The sequence below is a fragment of the Terrapene carolina genome, unplaced genomic scaffold, assembly GCF_002925995.2.
Source record: "Terrapene carolina triunguis isolate 2854851 unplaced genomic scaffold, T_m_triunguis-2.0 Scaffold517, whole genome shotgun sequence".
NCBI classification, from domain to species: domain Eukaryota; kingdom Metazoa; phylum Chordata; order Testudines; family Emydidae; genus Terrapene; species Terrapene triunguis.
The window spans coordinates 778,739-797,278 of NW_020664868.1; the positions used below are offsets into that span (position 1 = coordinate 778,739).

General features: G+C 49.0%; 1 protein-coding gene and 1 long non-coding RNA gene across 2 annotated transcripts; both read right to left on the minus strand.

The window, feature by feature from the left end:
• Positions 1 to 1,356: 1,356 nt before the first annotated feature.
• Positions 1,357 to 6,069, minus strand: LOC112118153 (histone H3.3). Its single transcript, XM_026658810.2, has 4 exons — positions 5,944 to 6,069; positions 3,991 to 4,149; positions 2,885 to 3,038; positions 1,357 to 2,051 (listed from the first exon to the last, which is right to left on the minus strand). Exons 2-4 carry the CDS (start codon positions 4,116 to 4,118, stop codon positions 1,923 to 1,925), a joined length of 411 nt encoding a protein of 136 aa, XP_026514595.1. The 5' UTR covers positions 4,119 to 4,149; positions 5,944 to 6,069; the 3' UTR covers positions 1,357 to 1,922.
• Positions 6,070 to 10,100: 4,031 nt separating this feature from the next.
• On the minus strand, positions 10,101 to 18,235 carry LOC112118158. Its single transcript, XR_002909028.3, has 6 exons — positions 18,137 to 18,235; positions 15,357 to 15,381; positions 14,765 to 14,818; positions 13,733 to 13,807; positions 12,105 to 12,224; positions 10,101 to 10,871 (listed from the first exon to the last, which is right to left on the minus strand). It is a non-coding gene; the product is annotated as an uncharacterized LOC112118158 (long non-coding RNA).
• Positions 18,236 to 18,540: the final 305 nt, after the last annotated feature.

Here is an 18,540-nt window from a genome sequence, read left to right on the forward strand (position 1 = left end):
GATGCTAAGACTCCAAAGCGAATCCTACAGAGGACAGAACGCCTACGCAAAAAGTAGGTCAGTGCCAAAAAACCACCCATCAACCCAACCCACAAAAAGCCTTTCCCTCCGTGCTTATCGCAAGAGACACGCTGCTCTTTTCTAAAGGGCAGTATGTGTTAAAGGCAAAGAGAGACACTGCTCCAATCAGAACAAATCCTCTTGGAAGACAAGTACAAAATATCCAGTTGGGTGGCTGAGGGCATTTCAAGAAAGGACAGATGGGAAATTCCAGACCCTTCACCAGCAGAGATGAGCTGGAAACATGCAGTGGCCCCGATTCTGATCTTGGCTATACCAATGTCGAACGGCAGTAACTCCACTGAAGTCACTGTCATGTACAACGGAGAGCAGAATTTGACTCGGTGAGTTTAAGTAGGGCCCTGTTGCGTGCCATCAGAGTTCTCCAGGGCAGGAATAGCAGGCAGTGAAATTAAGAGCTTGTCAGGACTTGAAATGCAACAGCAGAACAGCTGTAGCACTTCAGTGTAGACACTACCTATGCTGACAGGAGGGGTCTCCTATCAGCATAGATAATCCACCCCCCTAGCCGACCCCAGAGCAAAAGACAGCCAGGCCTGCATGGAACATGACCGCTGAAATAGTAGAGGTGTTTAAACGTACACTGCAATTCTAAATCACCATCTTCTCAAAGGGCTGTTAAAATGAGGGCTTATCTATCAGAGTTCAATTACCGGTTAGATAGCACCCTTCAAACTGAGGAGCCCAAAGCATTTCAGAAATAGTAGCTAAGCGGCACAAATATGCAACTCTCAGAGTGACCAGTGAGGAGATACACAGATAGCTTCGCTGTGCCAAAGGTCATGACAAGTCAGCCCAAGAATGCAGGAGTCCTGGGTCCCCGCCTTCTGTAGCCCACTGCATGAAGTAAACACTACAACAGGAAAAGGGAGGGTGGGTGGGGGTTCTTTCCTCTGTATCCTGAAGCCAAATTGCAGGATATAGTGTCACATCAACTGGATATGCGGTCTCTTAGCTGGAGCAGGGACCTGGGATTCCAGACTCCTGGGTTTTATTTTTGGTTCTGCCACTGGCCTTGCTGTGATTTTGGGCCAGTCACTTACAACAGTTTTAAGTTTCGGTTTCCCGCATTGTCAAAATGGATCTAACACTCCTTTCCCCACAGGGGTTTGAAAGGCTTAAATAATGCTCCCAGAAGGGCTTGGAGATCCTTAAAGGATCTACGGAACTTTGGCTATCACGTCAGCACAAGGCAAGTTGCTTTGATTTACTGAAGAGCATGACATACACATCTATCCTAGTGCGACAGCAAATACAAGATTAAGGAAGCAAAAAGGTTATTGTTCAACATTTATTTCTTTTTTTTTTTGTTCCCACCACAGGGTGAAGAAACCTGAAAGTTACAAAGGTCCAAGTCACATTTCACGAGACAGATGGAAATAAGAAAACAAGTTTAAATATCATGCCCATTCTAAATACAAAGGAAAAAAAGAAATCAAATAATGAAAAATATAGCGTAGCGTGATCTTTTGCAGATATATTTTTACAAACTGAAGACCAAAAGCTCCTTATGTTATGCCTAAATCTACTTAAGTTTTGTGTATAAAACCAGATATTTCAAAAATGTTTCCCCCTTGTTTTATATATTTTTTTTGCAATTCTGAAAAAAAAGTTTACAAAAACAAAACAAAAAAATCCAAGTCTTGTAAATTTCTAAATTTTTTTTTTTTGCTTGTACATTATGAACAAACGGATTCAACTCTCTTGATCGCTTACATCTTACTAAGATAGGTTTATAACATCTCCCCGTGTCCTAGCCACTACAAACAGGAGTAGGAAAAAAAAACAAACCTAGAGTCTACTCTAATACACTGTGTGAGCGGATATCAGCCGCCAACGAGTTAAGCCCGCTCGCCGCGGATACGACGTGCCAGCTGGATGTCTTTTGGCATGATGGTGACTCTTTTGGCGTGGATTGCACACAAGTTGGTGTCTTCAAAGAGACCCACGAGATAAGCCTCACTGGCTTCCTACCAAGGAAAAACCACAACAGAAGTAACAGCTCCATTTGTTTCGCAACAGTCTCTTTAGGAGGCATCAAAATGCTCCCATTGTACCGAGGGCCAGATTTTTCCTACTGCTCTGTGCTGTTTATTTGGCCGTTTATTCTGATGTCTAAGGGGGGGCTGAGTGCTCTTGAAAAACTGGCCCTACATGCTTAGCACCTACCCAGCTGCGTGTGCCTCAAGGGCTTCCCAAGTGTCAGTTGAACCCCACTTGGCAGGTGAGGAAACCAATTCAGAGCCCCCAAATCCGCACCCCACCCATTTACACTAGCGAGCCGCACAGTCTCAAACGTGGCAGCTCTTTCTAACGCTACATGCTCAACACCCCCACGCCAGCGGCTTTGAGACGTGGATGCTTTCTCCTGCCACGAGTGAGTGGATTAAGAGCACAGTCATGATAAGCATGTTTTGTCCCCATGGAACTCTAAGCACTTTAGGGAGCACTTATTGACAGAGAAGCTGAGCACTGCAGCAGCCACTGATGTCAGTGTCTTCCCTCTGCCTGTACACACACATCACTGGGATGCAGTCGCCTCTCGGGGCGAAAGCAGTAATCTATGGACATCAACGGGGCATTTAGATTCTACATTCTGAAGCCAGAGGCTCTGAGCAGCAGAGGTATGTTCTGCAGGTCACTCTCGAGATGAGCCCATGCCTCGATCTTTAGTTTCTACCGATTTGATGAGTGCAAAGCAGGTCGGGCTCACTCTTTGAAAGGTACTTCCCAACTATCTGGGGGCAAGTTAGATAGGTTTCATTCTATCTGCCCAGCAGGGAAGAGAGACAAAGTCGCCTACCTGCAGGGCTCCGATGGCAGCACTCTGGAACCGCAGATCCGTCTTGAAGTCCTGAGCGATTTCACGGACCAGACGCTGGAACGGGAGTTTGCGAATCAGCAGCTCAGTGGATTTCTGGTACCGCCGGATCTCTCGAAGGGCCACAGTGCCAGGCCTGGAAGAGATTTCAAAGACAAGGGCTCAGAATTTAACCCCCATGCTCCCAACCACGCTCAGACATCAGAGTGCCAAGGACTGCAGACAGAACTCCCTTCTCCTCTGTAAGCGTCTCAGGTGTATCCAGGAGGGGTTTTGTGTACACGTACACACACACACCCCCATAGAAGAAGCCTGCCCTGCCACAGTCTCTGGGGACAAAGAGGACTCCATGGTTGTTAAGCTGGCCTATTGCACTGCTGTTAATTTCACCAACTTTCCTGTTAAAAAACAAAACGCAGTATTTAAAGGGGATCAACAACGTTGACAGCCCCTAATATTAGACCGCGGGTACGTCTAAGCTTTTTTTCTTTTAAGTGGCTTTTTAAGAACTTTAGCAGCTCCTTCCAAACAAGGACTGGAACAAGGATGAAATCTCAACCTTTGTGCAGGTGCCCTATCAAACATGTGTTGCTGAGCTGGCTACAAGTGCCTTTGTATGCATGTGTTTGTCCCTTCTGTTTTAATAAGCCAGCCGAAAGGATAATATTTTATAAAACTATTCACTACAAATCATTATTTATTATTTTTAATTACAGTAGCCACTCGTAACCCTGATCTCAGTCGAGGCCTCTTTGGGCTCAGCCCCATATGTACCCATCGGGAGAGACTATCCCTGCTCTGAAGAGCTTACATGCTAAGCAGATGAGCCTGGCAAAGGATGAGGGGAAACTGAGGCACAGAGAAGGGAAGTGACTTCCCCAAGGTCACATCAGCAGGTCAGTGGCATAACTGGCAAAAAGAACTCCAACTCAGGAGTCTGAATCCCTAACTACTAGCCCATGCTCCCTCAGACATAGTACATAAAAATTAAGGCTATGATATATATCATGTTATTTTTTTCTTACGATTGCAAAACTCCCCTTTATGTCTCCCACGCACACCAGAAGAGAATGCGTGACTCCAAGTACCTGTAACGATGAGGTTTCTTCACTCCCCCAGTGGAGGGCGCACTTTTCCTGGCTGCTTTGGTGGCCAGTTGCTTCCGGGGGGCTTTCCCACCAGTGGATTTACGAGCGGTCTGCTTGGTACGGGCCATTCTGGATGGTCTTTAGTGCGGAAGAAATCTGCTGGAAAAAAAAAAGAGGGGAAGGGGAAGAAATCAGTTTAACCTTTTCAAGAACAGCTTGACCTGGGGTCGCGTCCCATCACTCCCTGTGTGACCTACAAGTCACTAAGGCAATATGGTTCCCTACTGGTAAAATGGAGCTAGTCACATGGTTCTGTCTTCCCAGGGTGTTGGGAGGAGGAATATATTGATGACTGAGATGTTCAGATGCTATGGTAACCCTAGAGGTCGCCATATAAATGTTTAGGAACATTTCCGGCACTATATTGGGGGGGGAGAAATAGTACCAGAAAATCCCTGAAAAGCTTTTGTTAATTCCACAGCTGCTCACTCCGAATTACTTCGTTTATAACTAGAGTGTCACAGATGAACCTGTGTTTTGTTTCTGCTGTAATATAAAATGATCATTTCAGTCAGTAACCTGATTTGCCCAGCATGGAAGAGGAGGAGAAGTGTTGTTTTCCCAGCTCTGGAGGAGGAGGGGGTCTAGTGGTTAGAACTAGGAGCCAGGACTCCTGGGTTCTATTCCCAGAGTGGGAAGGCAGCAGGATCCAGTGATTACATTAGGAAGTGGGTCTGAGAGCCAGGACTCCTTCTGGGCTCTAGTCCCAGGTCTGGCAAAGGACTAGGGTCTAGTGGATTGAGGAGGGAGGGATTTACGGTCAGGATTCCTGGGTTCTTTTCCTCTCCTCCCTCTGCAGTTGCCAGTTTTTGCACAGACCCACAGGTGACAGTTCCCAACAGTAAGAAAAAGTCACCGATTTCCCCCGAGGTTCTCCGCCGATCAGTGGCACCAGTTGCGGGGAGGAAGGAACCTGCTGCCCCGATCGCTCAGAAACAGGGCAGGGAGACATGTAGGGCTGGGGAAGTGAACGCAGCAGAGGGAGCCAGCTGGGAATGGCCTGAGTGAGAGTCTGGAAAAGGGATCGTTGTGGGGAGGAGAGTGTGGAGGGTCATCCTGGCTGGGAGCGAACATGCAGTGGGGGGGAAAGGTTACAAAAAGCAAGGGGCCATCAGCCGTTCATGGAGCGGAGGCTGCTCTGGGACCGAAACGAGCAATATCCCTGCAAAGGAGAGATCTGGCCTCAGAGCCGGCTCGGTGCCACGTGAGACCCCGCCGAGGTGCCAGTTCCACACCAGCGCCATCACGATGGGCACCAGGCCGAAGCCACTGCCATGGCGGCAACCAGGTGCCATGGCGATGGAGCCAAGGGCAATAGGAACCCTACACCAAATTGCACCATGGCGTCCCACCTCCATGGCCAATACGGCAGCCCCTGTAGAGCCACCAGAGTCTGCTTTAAAGAGAACCCAGGAGTCCTAGCTCCCAGTCCCCGCCCCAGTTTGCCCCCTTTATCCACATAAAGTGGTTTTTTTTAAAGAAAGACTACATCTTCCAGAAGCCTTTGCGCCAAGTCTGGGTTTGATTGGCTAACTAAAGTCAGGTGACCTTCCCCAGGCTAACCGAGGCTTTCTCCCGATTGGCCAGCGTCGCCAGCCAACCGGTATGTAACCTGACAAGAGGGGGGTAGAGCCGCGAAGCCTCCTCGGTGATTGACGCGGCTCATGACCAATCGACCTCGGGGCTGCCTCAGGGGCTTCCAGCCAATCAGCGCGGCCACCGTGCTCTCGCATCGCCCGACCAATGAGCTGCAGGATACAGACGGAAGGCGGGACTTACTTGGTGGAAGGGGCTCCTCAGACGATCTCGGTTTCTACTCACCCCCCCCTTTTTTTTCGAACAAGGGGGGAGGGGGAAGCCCGGGTACGGGGGTGTCTCGCGCCTCCTTGTTACCTGTGTGTGTGGCTCGCGCCCCTCACTGCAGCGACCGTTGGAGCCGTTGGGAGTCCCGGCCGGCGCTCGCGCTGCTCTCGCTCCCTTCCCGCCTTTCCCGCCAGCCCCAGCAGAAAATGGCGGGTTCCCCGGCTGGGCTATTTAACCATCATGCAATGGGGCAGAGGGGAGGGGAGGGGAGGTCAGCTGAGGTGAACCTGGCTGTGTGGGCGCCATCTTGTGAGCGCCACCCAGGCTGCTCCTGCCTCCCCCCAGTCACAGGGCTGGCAATGGGGAGCCTTCCTTTAACCACAGACCCTACTGCATTTTATGCCCCTTGCATGAGTTACGTTAAGACCTCCCTCGAGTCCGGCTAAACCCTTGGCATGGGTCGTGCCAATCTTGCCTATGTGTAACGTAAAATCTCTGGCACAAAGTCACGCCAAGTGCCCCCCCCCACGTGCGTCACCAAACCATGCCTACGTGTAACACGCCAAAGCCCTGGAACGCATCATGCCAACCTCGCCTACATGTAACACTGTAAACCTCAGTTACAAGTCACGCCAAGCGCCCCCCAGCATGCATCTTGCCAACCTTGCCTACATGTAACATGCGAAACCCCTGGCACATGTCACACCAAGTGCCTCCCCCACGTGTGTCATGCCAACCTTCCCTACATGTAACATGCTAACCCCTCCCCCTGCATATTCACACCAACCTTTCTAATATATAACATGTCAAGGCCCTTGCAGAAGCTTTGGCAACGCCTTCCAGTGCACAAATTATATCAAGCCCTTTGCACTAGCCATATGAACCTCCCCGATGCCAACTAGCCACAAATGTCACTATAAAACAAGTCACATCTACCCCCTGCACGAGCCATGACCAGTGGGGTTGACACCCATGTAACGTCACTGGCCTATCACCAGTCACGTCAAGCAGGGCTGGTGCAAATTTTACATCAGCCACTGCCAACGTTATGCCAGCCTTCCCTATCACATCAACTGGTGCTGATGCCAAAATCACATTATATGAGTACCTAGACAGCTAGGTGCTTTAGAGAGGATAATTAACTAGTCACTGCCACCCTATTATCTCAGGTAAGAGGCCTCCTGTATATGGTACCCTTGGACATGTTTTTGGATAGTACTTCACTTTTCCCATACGCTCGGCTCTCTCTCTTTGAGCAGAAAATACTATTGACACGTGATCCACCTCAAAGAATATGCCAACACGTGATGGCATGGTTAAAGACTGGGGAAATTTGGCCGGGTAGGGAAATCATTACAGCCTTTAGAAATGGACTGAGGTCTTTTCCAGTGGCCTATGGGGAAAAAGAGTTGATGGTTTCACCGACTGCTAGCTGGAGAAGTGTCCGCATTGTGACCGTCCCCTCACTGAGGCTCAGTAACAAGGGGTAAAGGGAGAATGGGCTGTGAAGACTGACTTCTCCTCTAACCCTTAGTACTTGTCCCTCCAGGGCTGTGGTGAGGTTGTTCACCCTGCCACTGCCCGGGCAGTACTGGTTCTGGGGATAAACACAGCGCTTTAGGCTGCAAGGCTGTCAAGCTGGTACCATTCTTAAGCAATAAGTTAACTATCCAAAAAATACTGCATAACTGAAGGTCCGTAAACTTTGACACCCACAGGGGCAGTTTGTAGGACACACAAGAATTTACTTTGGGTCATGGGGAAATCTTCAGTCTTAAGGCCCAATCCTGCAGCCATGTTTAACTTTGCTGCCATGAGCAGTCCTCTCAACTTCAACTACTAGTTGCTTTAGTGAAGCATTTGCAAGATGGGGGCCTTGGAAGCATGATCAGAGGAATGTAGGGTTGTAAAGAACCTTAAGAGGTCATATCTAGCCCACCCACCTGCAAAGTAGATTGAATTATACCTAGAACATCCCTGACAGGGATTTGTCCAACCTATTCTTAAAAACCCTCCAGTGATGGTGACTCCACAACCTCCCTGGGTCACCTGCTCCGGTGCCTAACTATGCTTAGCATTAGAAAGTTTGCCCTAGTATCCAATGTGACTCTCCCTTGCTACAAATTAAGCCAATTACTTCTTGTCCTACCCTCAGTGGTTATGAAGAACAATGGATCACTTTCAAAAGATGTTCAACTGTAGATGGTGTGAAACATAAGTAAGCTCTTTGGGGTACGAATATCTCCTACTGTGTGAATGTGAAATGCTCAACGTAACGGGGCCCTGTTCTTGGGCAGCCCATCCAGCTGGGCCTCCATTTGCACTTGGATAACCCACAAAGCTCAGCCTACATTAACAACAAAACGTGCAGCCTTCTTGTAATAATTTCTAAGGGGTCACCCGTACAAACTCAATTACAGCAGAGGATGGAGGGGAGCGGCTGCGTGATCCAGTTCTGCTCATACTGGACTAAGGCCCACTGTTACTAGACAACTCAAAACTCACTCTGATGCCTCATTCTTCAAAGATATAGGAGTCCTAAATGCAGGGTCCATCTCTCCCTGAGTGTTTCTACAGGAGCCCAGCACAGTTGGGCAAATGATGCTGCCTGGGCTCCCCAGGGCACTACCCCAATAGAAATAAACCATGAATTCCTAGATTTGTCCTGCAAGGATATTCAGAAAACCACCACCAGGAAATTGCTAATTTATACTACTTGCATTTATCATTGTGGGCACCAGAGGGCACAGTTGTATCTCTTCACCCTCACCAGAGTTGCTTAAAAAAAAAAAAAGTACTAAAATGTATATTTAGACAAAGTACTAAATGTAGTTTAATCAATTTTTAAAAAAAAAATTTTTTTTTCCTTTATATCCCCCCCCCCCCCCCCCCCCCCCCCCAACTCTTGGAAAACTACAAACCCTACTGAAATTTGACCTCAGCTGCTCCTGGCAAGGTAGATATTACAGATGAGGAATGGGAGAGAGAGGTGATGTCACAATACAAGTCTGGCATAAGTGGGACTAGAACCTGTTTTAGGCCTGAACCACAAGACCACCGTTTTTCCTTTTAAGACCTCTTTTTAAAAAGGAGAGTTCTGATTGACAATAGATCTGAATTAAGACCACCCCCAAGGTGCATTATCTTAAACTATTTTCATATTGGAGACATTGGTGATGTGAGAGAAATCATTTACAACTAGCTCCACTCTACTGGAAATCTGGGGGCTCTGAGCTAATCCCTAAGCACTACAGAGATGGTCATGGGTTCCTAGGCTCCATATTAAATCAGGTCAATTGTGGAAGAACAAAAACAGGCTTGTTGGATTAAAGGGTAAAATTATTACAAAAAGCAGCGTTTGGAGAGGTAAGGAGAGGGCATCAAGTTGCTCTGACCTTCCATTGCCATGACTTTAAATAAGTCTCACCCTATGCACCAGAGACCTCTCTTACTGGCCTGGTCTCACCAGACAGAGGATTTACTCCTTTACTGGTTACTTACAAGAGTTGTTTCATAATAGGTACAAATTACAGGGGTAACTTGGGCCAAGCTGATTAATTTTTCTTTTAAATGGAGGTTTATTTTAGCATTCATGAAAAGGAGACTAAGAACATATTGGCAGATGTGCACACAGCTCATGTACTCCAGTCCCCATTTACAACCATCTCTGCTAGTACACCTCCCACTCTCGATCCCAGCTCTGCCCTGCTCCACAATCTTAACTTGCAGCACCCTATGCTACCATAGCCTGAAGCAGAGAGGGGTGAAAGAGTAAATACAGAATTGGCCTGCAAATGCCACCAGTTTTCCTTTGTTTCAAGGTTTGGAGGACTGTGGCTTAAAGCCATTGTAACAAGACCCTGGAGATGTGGCAGGAGGAGAATTTTGATGTCACAAAAAGCAAGGTCCCGCCTGCTTTAGAAGTATCCACTGCCTAGCTGGGACATCTCAATATGAGCCCCACTACTGAGGTTGCAAAGAAGTCTGGAAAGATGAAAGGCTGCATCAGGCTTGCTGGAGTGGAGTGTGTAGATGGAAGGAGCTTGATAGGTTTGGATATAGGACCTGCAATGCTGCTTTCATGATATTCACGCTGCAATGAAGCATTAGACCACTCGCCACTTGTTTCGGAGTACTGGTATAGAAGAATTATACCCCATATTGCAAGGGAACGGAGAGTCTGCTTTTGCTGTGTGTTTGGTCAGTTAGCAAGCACTAGAAAGAAGCCACTACACAACCAGTTTATGACTTTCATTATTTTATTTGACAGACACCTTTCTGAAGTGCAACAAAAGTTAATCATACAACAACAACAAAAACCCAGAAAGACAGTTTTGTAACACTAGGTGATTCTAGAAGGAGGAAGTGCATTATCACGATTCAGAAATACCCAGATTCAGAGGTTATGTTTTGTGAGCAAACTCCACTGCCTAGCTGGGACATCTCAATGCGATTTGTCAGGACTGCATCAAGGTTCTGCAGAAGAGGGGGAAACTGTTTCGACACCAGTTTAAGAAAATGTTGGGAGTTTATAAAAATCCTGAGTTCAAATTAAAACAGACTATTGAGTCATTTGTTAAAACATTTTATCTCATTTCCCGCCCAGTTCCCCCCATACCCGACAATGAGCTGCTAATTCTTCTTCCCACACTGATGGGATTCCCAGATGGCGACCCTCCCTTACTTGACAGCCTTCATTCCAGCAACCTCAGATGAAGAGCTTGTTGTTGGGATATCAGCACTAGATTTCTCTGTAAGGTTGAACAGTGAAACTCACTCAAGAATTACTCAAAGTTAGAGGCACCTTAATGGCACATTAGAGGGGCCGTTTCAACTCTAGACAGGCATTGCGTACAAATATAAAGCATGCCAAAGCACACAGCTGGATCCTCATCTGCCTTTGTTCAAACCGGCATCCTGCGCAAAAACTTCTGGGAACGGCCACGCGTCAGGGGACATTTCGGCAACTCCCGTCATCAAGCGCTCGGCCGAGTTGAACCAAGCAAATGCTCATCAAGCTAGAGGAAGAGAAGGAATGTATATCGTCAACGAACTAGAAATTTAAAAATAAAACTGGACTAGGTGCAAAGAAGGGCTACTAGGATGATCAGGAGGCTGGAGAGCCCATCCTAGGAGAGGAGATGGAAAGAACTTGGCTTGTTTAGCCTAGCCAAGTGAAGGCTGAGAGGGGAAAAATCTGATTCCCCACCACATCCTGACCTATTTAGAGAGAGCAAAAACACCAGAAGAGCTATTGAAGCTCAAGGACATTATTGGCACAAGAACAAACAGCTACAAATTGATCGTGAATACATTTAGGCTGGAAATGAGAAGGTTCCTAACCGTCAGAGGAGCGAGGGTCTGGAACAGCCTCCGAAACTGAGCAGTGAGCGCGAGCTAGTTTGAAGATGGAGACTGATAAATTTACATACAGAATTCTATGCTGGAGCCGTCTGTGACAGCACTGGAGTGAAGGCTCAGAAAGGGCCTTTCCAGTCTGATGTACCTGAAGCAGCAGCTACTGCTCTTAACCCGTTACAGCGTGAGTGTAACGGTGCCTTCTAGTGTTTAAATAAAAGCACTCTAGACAAACCCAACGGCCCACACAGAGGACAAGAGACTTCCTAGAACTAATTAAGGATCAGTCCTCAAGCACAAGTGCGGGGGGTGGGTGGGGGTGCATTTTGGGATCCAACAGACCAGGATTCTAGCCTTGGTTCCGAAGGTTGCATGCATGATTTACCAAGCAGGTGAGTTTGAATTCACAGCACCTCAGCCCACCAGAACCACGCTCATTTTCTGACCCCTTTTGCCAAGTTAATTCCAGGAGGAGTCTGATTCTTTTTGCCTCCCATGAATGCTCTGCCCTGCTGGTGGTAGCCAGCATAACCAGAGTGGCTGGGAGCTTTAGGATTTGCAGCATTACAGCATTTTAACAGAGCCTTCCCAAGTGTTTCCTCATCTATGTATATAGGCTGGAATGTAGCCACCTCTGGGGTGAAGCGCAACAGCTGCTCCAGCACTCAGCATACTGCAGTTAGGGGGGGGGAGAAGGTGAAGTTCTGACCAACCGTAACATGGCAAGTCCTTGCTCTTTTGGGTGCCCCATCATATTTATAATACCCGTGCAGAGGGGGATAGGACCTTGGTTAAAGGTCTCCTTCTAGAAAGCCACATGCAGCAAGGCTCCGTTTATCCAAGGAGGAAGGGCTGAGACAGCACTACTGGGATAGCCAGACCCACCACCTTACCTGTGCTATGTACGGAGGCACCGATGCATTCTGCTGTTCCTATCCCAAAGCCAACGCCTCTTTAATGGCTGCCACAATCTTGGAAAGCTTGATGCCATTATCCACAAATCCATCCCCGTTCTGCCAGAGAGCAGCCAGTTAGCAAGGGGGCAGCTGAACCCCCCCCCCCCAGCATGCCCCATAAGGCTCAAAGAAGTCAGAGCATGAGAAGGCTGTTTGCCAGAAGCTGGGAATGGGTGACGGGATGGATCACTTGGTGATTCCCTGTTCTGTTCATTCCCTCTGGGGCACCTGGCATTGGCCACTGTCGGAAGACAGGATACTGGGCTAGATGGACCTTTGGTCTGACCCAGTCTGGCCGTTATGTTTTAAGGCTTTTTTAATTCTCCAGGGTGACACAGCCATGGAGGTGTCCAGAGTTATGCCCCCAGAGAGTTCCACTCCTATTTAAGAGCATTCCTCAGCAAGACACCTTCTACTCGGCACTCATATCACTGCCAAGAAGCTGTGACAGACATCAGCGCCAGGACCGGAGGGACAATGCAGTGTTTGAAAAGCGGCCTTGGAAAAACCTCACGGCTACTCCTTGGCTACAGCAGCGAGCATAGAAAGCTTGTTTCTGCTCCTGGACCTTCCTGGCTCACCAAGATCTCAGACAAAATATTAGCTTAAAAAAAGGAGTGGGTGAAACTTACAGCCCCTTCCCCCACCAAAAAATATGGGCAAACACGACCCCTTCTAGAAGGTGCCACATACAGGACAATCAAAGTTCAGCAGGCTCCTGAAGTGTCCTTGAGGACACAGAGCTCAACAGTTCTGCCACCTCAAAGAGACACTTGACAGTGGAAGTACTTTTAATGTAGGACTGACAGCTCTAATCTCCCCACCCCCCAGGACCTGCAGCACCAGCAGCTGCAAGAGCCAACAGCTATTTTAGCATCAAAGACGTTTTCTAAGGAGCTGTATTTTCCCTCCTGTGAAGGCCGGCAGCAGTGGCTGCTAATAAGCCATTTCAGTTTGCCATCCTGGAGATAAAGGATGCAGGTTTCATCCATCACTGAAATGCAGCTATCTTTGAGGTGGAAAATGGCAGCTGTGGGGGGAAGGGCAGGGAAGAAGAGAGAACAAACAAACAAAAACAAAAAAACCCCACAGCCTATATCCTACTGCAACTGCAGAGGAAGTTTAGGGAGTCAAGATAAGTTACTTGTATTGCAACATGAACAGGGCAGCGGGTTAACACTTGCATGCCCAGTGAGTGGGCTAGTAGGAGTCAGTGGCTGATGTGTGTTTTAGGTCTCATTTCCAGCAGCACCGAAGGAAGAGTACCAACCTACTGACTCACAGTGACTGCTCCTTAGAAGGCCGCACCAAACTGATCCCCGTTCAGCATGCAGATTCTAAGGGGATCATTGTACAGGCTGGTACAGCTGTAGACAGGACCACTGCTCCAGCTTCGATACTGGACTCTGACTACAGATGTCAGAGCCCAGACAAGGCTCCCAGCCTTGTGCTCACAACACATCTCTATGGAGTCTTCCTGTCTCATGTATATCACTCGCCTTGGTGACAATCAGCTGAGCAGTTCTGTTAGGAACTAGATGAGGGGGGAGGAAGAGACCACTCACCATTTTTGAATGCACCAGTTTGCCTGCGACTGTCACTTCAAACCATCCTGTGACCTGAGGTGTCCCTTCGCCACTCTAAGCAGAGAAGAGGAGTCAGTCACCTTGAGAATGACGAGCCCCAAGGGGGTCTGGGTTATTTTAAGCAGCAAGCTCTCCCCTTCATGTTAGTTCCTAGTTAGACCAACAGGAGTGCTCCCTACAGTTCTCACCAGAGAGAATACATCTGCAAACAGATGTTATGAACTTGATGCAGAAATGATAGGGTGGGATTCTCTGGCCTGGGGTCATACAGGAGGTCAGACTAGATTATCTGAATGGGCCCTTCTCTGGCCTTGGAATCTATTAAGTTAATTTGTATTCTAGAAGCCAGGATCCCATTGTGCCAGGTGCTGTACAAACATATCAAAGAATCCCTATCCCAAACTGCTTATGATCTAGAATAAGAGTACATCTAGATTGAGGAGCACAAGGAAACCAGGACATGATACTAGATTGTCCAAACAGCTTCAGTCCTGCAGAACTGCAAGGACTGTCCTCCTTCCACCTTAACGCCACTCTCCATGATTCCTTGATCAAGGCTTCCCTTACCTCTACCACACGGGGCATACTTTGTAAGCCAACCAGCAGCAGCCCAGGATCAGGTCAAAGCTTTCCCCATGGTTATGTCTGTGCCCGTTTGCCCATCTGAGAGGTTTAACAGCTTCCCCTGAAGCACGTGGCACTGGCCACTTTCAGAGACAAGAGACTAGACTAGACGAACCATGGATCTGACAACTATGCTCCAGATTTATGCTGGACGTGACATGCTTTTAGTCTGACAGTTCTCAGTCAGGTCCCACCAGATGAGGAGGGACTTATTTAGAGCGTCCTGCATCGCAGATTCCCACTGAAGGCAACAGGAGTTTTGAGAGTACAGAACCAGAGCTTGAAAGGACATGGCTAGTCCTTGGTGGTGCATAGTCACTGACTGGGAGTCAGACAGACACAGAAGCGAAGTGCTCTGGACAGACTGGACAATCCCAGGATACTCACGATCTCCAGCTTGCCCGGGAACTGTTTTTCAAGTTCCTTCTTGAGCTGTTGATACTAGAAAGGAGAGAGAGGAAAGGCAGAACCTGGAGTTAATGCCTGATAGGTCTTCGTCAGGACTCGCCCCTGCTGAATCTTGGCTCCGCTGTTACTTCACACACCTAAAAACAGCTGGCAACAATGCCAGCTAGCGAACCAAGCCCCACCCGCCAGGCCACATGGCCTGCTGTGGGTACAGGAGCCCTTTCTAGTCCAACTGCCTGCTTCCCTTCGCACCAGTTTTCTAACCAGTGCAACTCCATTTATACCTCCTCATGCACAGGTTCAGACAGCCCAGGCAGCCAACTGGGGACCGAAGGGGGAGGAAAAGCTCGCTGGGTCAGGCTGGGGCAAAAGGGTTGGGGATGCTCCAGGAACAGATCCAATGATGTGCTACAGCCCAACTTTCTCTGGAGGAGAACTTCCTCTTTGCAAGTGGCCGGTGACTTGGACCAAGTGCTGGGAACAGGAATGCGGTCCTAGAGCACATCAGTCCAGTTCACCCACCACCGCCAGAGTTATAACTGGAACTGAACTGAGGAATCTGGTCGCTTACCTTGGGACGGTAGCCTCAGGCCCCGCTGTAGGGAGACAAAGAAGAGTTATTTCAGCATCTAGACTTTAACCAGAGAAGGGACAAAGGCTGAAATTCAAACAGGAGCTGAGCTTCCTTGAAAATCCCACCTGGTCTCCTGCTATTTGAGACAAAGGGGAACTACACTAGGCTGCAAAATACCATCACCACCTAGCTCTTCTATAGTGCTTTCCATCAGCCAATCTCAAAGTGCCTTGCAAAGGAGCAGCATGTAGCTCCATTTTACGGAAGGGAAAGGAACTTGTCCAAGGTCACCCAAGCAAGTTCGTGACAGAGCTGGGAATCCCGAAACCCCGTCCAGTGCTCTTCCACAAGGCCATGCTGCCTCCAGAAGTAGTAGCCCGTTGTCTTCTCTGTGGGACAAGACACAAGATAGCAACATGACCCCCTTTTTAAGGGCATCTCGCTGGGTTTTGAGTATTGATGTTGGTCCACAGAAACGATAAAGTTACAAATCACTGGAAGGGTAAAACCCCACTAAAGATGCTGATTGTTGCTAGTTTTCATTAGAAACTTAAGACTGAAGTTGAGCCTTCTTGCCATGTGGTTACTTTCATTGCATTTAGATCGTGTCAAGAAACAGTCAACCGCTGACTTTATCCGCCCACGCTAACGGCTATTATTTGGAATAGGGCGCATATGAACTTTGCACTCACACCTGCTGGTGCTGGGACAAACTGGCCCCCTAACCACCCTCTATCAGAGATGCAAGAGAGCAACTGGCTGCTGAGAAAGAGAGAAGTCATACCAACTCTTCCTGTGTCTATTTTAGATGCACAGGCAGCAGAGGAGAGCGCTTCCAGAAGTCATTCTAGTAGGCATGGGAATGCAGAGGAGGAGGGTGCTTTTTGCCAGGAACAGAAACCTCTTAGAAGACGCTGAATGCTGTTCTGTAATACCGTTACAGAGTTGGCTAAACCCTAGAGTCACAGCAACTAACTGTGCAGTATAAATAAAAACCATTTTATTGGCAAGGAGGTGGGATTCCCACCTCCTTTTTCCCCCCCTAAGCTCCACCCCAGCTTCAGCACTTCTCACTGCTGCCCCATGGACATGGAATAACTCCTCCACTCCCACAGCACACAAGACTTAGTATCGCTCTGGAGATTTCGTTACACCGAGATAACCAGAAGATACAGAGCTACCACGACTACGCTTGTTCTGGAAGACAGGTGAAGCAGCAAGAGGAGAGTTAGAACGTTTAAGTCTATGGATCAAAAAGCGAGGCAGTTCAGGTCAGAGTAGAAGGAGGTGTTGGGGAGCCGTGCCTGGGGAGGCCGGACCTATAGGCACAGGGAGGGCTGTGGGTCATGCTTGATGGACATGAGAGTTGTGTATAGGGGAGGCCATGGTTACTCTAGCAGAAGGAGGGGCTGCTGATCAGCACAGAGGCACCCTGGCCGAGGATTGGCTTAGCAAAGGCTGCAGCAGGTCAGGATTAAGGTGTCTTGCACTAGGCAAGAGAAATGCCGGTCTATTCCGGGGTGGCAATACCCAGGTCAAGCTCTGGCTGACTGAACGTGGGTAGAGGTTAGCTGCCGCTTTGCGGCAGAAGTGCCAAATATAAACAAGGACTCACCTGACTGCACAGAGGTGGCATTAGTCCACCTACCATTCAGCCAGCGCGTGCTAGGCTGTAAGCAGCTTCATTCACCCTGTGGGATAGAAGGAGCTTAATCCCCTACAACACCCGTGCAGGTTTCTTAAAGAGCTCTCAATTTAAGCCCCAAACAGCCAAGGTATCAGCCCAGATACCCTCCAACCCAGTCAACTGTTCTCAAGGGGGCGTGAAACCGGCATCCAGCCAGACCATTCCTGAGAGGGCAACACAGGGTCATTCCCCACAGTTTGTCCTGTGGCCTTTTGGCCAGTAACCTACCAGGATTTACCCAAAGGCCCTGAAATCAACGGAGAACCTCCCACTGACTTCACTGGGCTTTGGGTCAGGACCACGAAGCAACTGGGGCAAGAGAAATAAGAGTTATCCGGTCTCGCTGCTTTTAACCGATACTTTGCTAGAGCAGCATGTTCCCCGCCCCAGCCTGTGGAGCAGCCTCTAAAATACCCCACCCCAGGTCAACGCAGGGCTGGCGGATTGTGGGCATCTGTGTCACTGCAGGCAAAAAACAACACCGCTCTCTGCTCTGTCAGAAAGTCAAGGTGGGGCAGGTAATACATTTTATGGGACCAACTTCTGTTGGCAAGAGAGACGAGCCTTTAGAGAAGGCAACCAGCCAACAAAACTGACAGCGGCCTAGGGTGACCAGACAGCACGTGTGAAAAATCAGGACAGGGGGTGGGGGAGTAATAGGAGCCTATATAAGAAAGAGACCCCAACATCGGGACATCAGGTCACCCTACAGCGGCCGAACATTTTACGCAATTACCGTCCACACATCCCCCAGGGCCGCATCATTTGTCCTGCCTCGATGGTTGTCCGGGCGAGGCCACTCTTATCATTTGAGCCTTGCCTCCCCGCCGCCCCCACTTTAAGGCATCTTGCACCAGCAAGAGAGTGGATTCCACGCTGCTCTGCCAGAGAGGCCCATCCTTTAGTTGAGGACAGCAAGAGAAGAAAAGGGGGGGGGGTGTCACTCTTTTCCCCTGGCCTGGTAAGCGGCCCCTGGCAACGAACAGCAACACAAGCAGGTTTCCTTGCTCTCCCAAGGGGCTGATGGGCCCGGACTGGCCCGCTCCCACGCATGCAACAACACCGCCAGCTACTCCCCACCCCAGCTTACCAATAAACCACCTGGACTTGGACAGCCATGACAGCAGCGTTTGCGCAGGGAGGGGCTAGCCTGGAACGCTGAAACCTCGGGCGTTCTAATTTGGAACGCTGCGACGCCGCCGGTTTTAACACCAACGTTCCGACGAGTCCATTGGCAGGAAGCAAAGGAGGGGAGGAGACTGTTTACAGCCCCTTTGTTCCTCCCTCTCAGTAAATCTAGCCCCCTTAGCTGTTCCCGCCTCCCCCCCCAAAACTGGGTTCGATACCACTAGGGTTGTGGTTCGTGGGGAACGGGTATAGATTGATTGCAGCGGTCTGGCAATGACACATAAGGCTCCCCCTTTCTCCTTCGCGGCCGTGGTCTCGCCCCAGGCTCTCCTTGTCACTTGATGCTGACAGGTGTAATCAACAAAG

What these genes read in the sequence shown, in the direction of transcription:
- LOC112118153 (XM_026658810.2), bottom strand. Translation starts at nt 4,118, where the DNA reads ATGGCCCGTACCAAGCAGACCGCTCGTAAATCCACTGGTGGGAAAGCC. An exon ending in AAGAAACCTCATCGTTACAG is followed by an intron (nt 3,039 to 3,990) that starts GTACTTGGAGTC and finishes AATCTCTTCCAG; the next exon opens with GCCTGGCACTGTGGCCCTTC. An exon ending in CTGCCATCGGAGCCCTGCAG is followed by an intron (nt 2,052 to 2,884) that starts GTAGGCGACTTT and finishes TTTCCTTGGTAG; the next exon opens with GAAGCCAGTGAGGCTTATCT.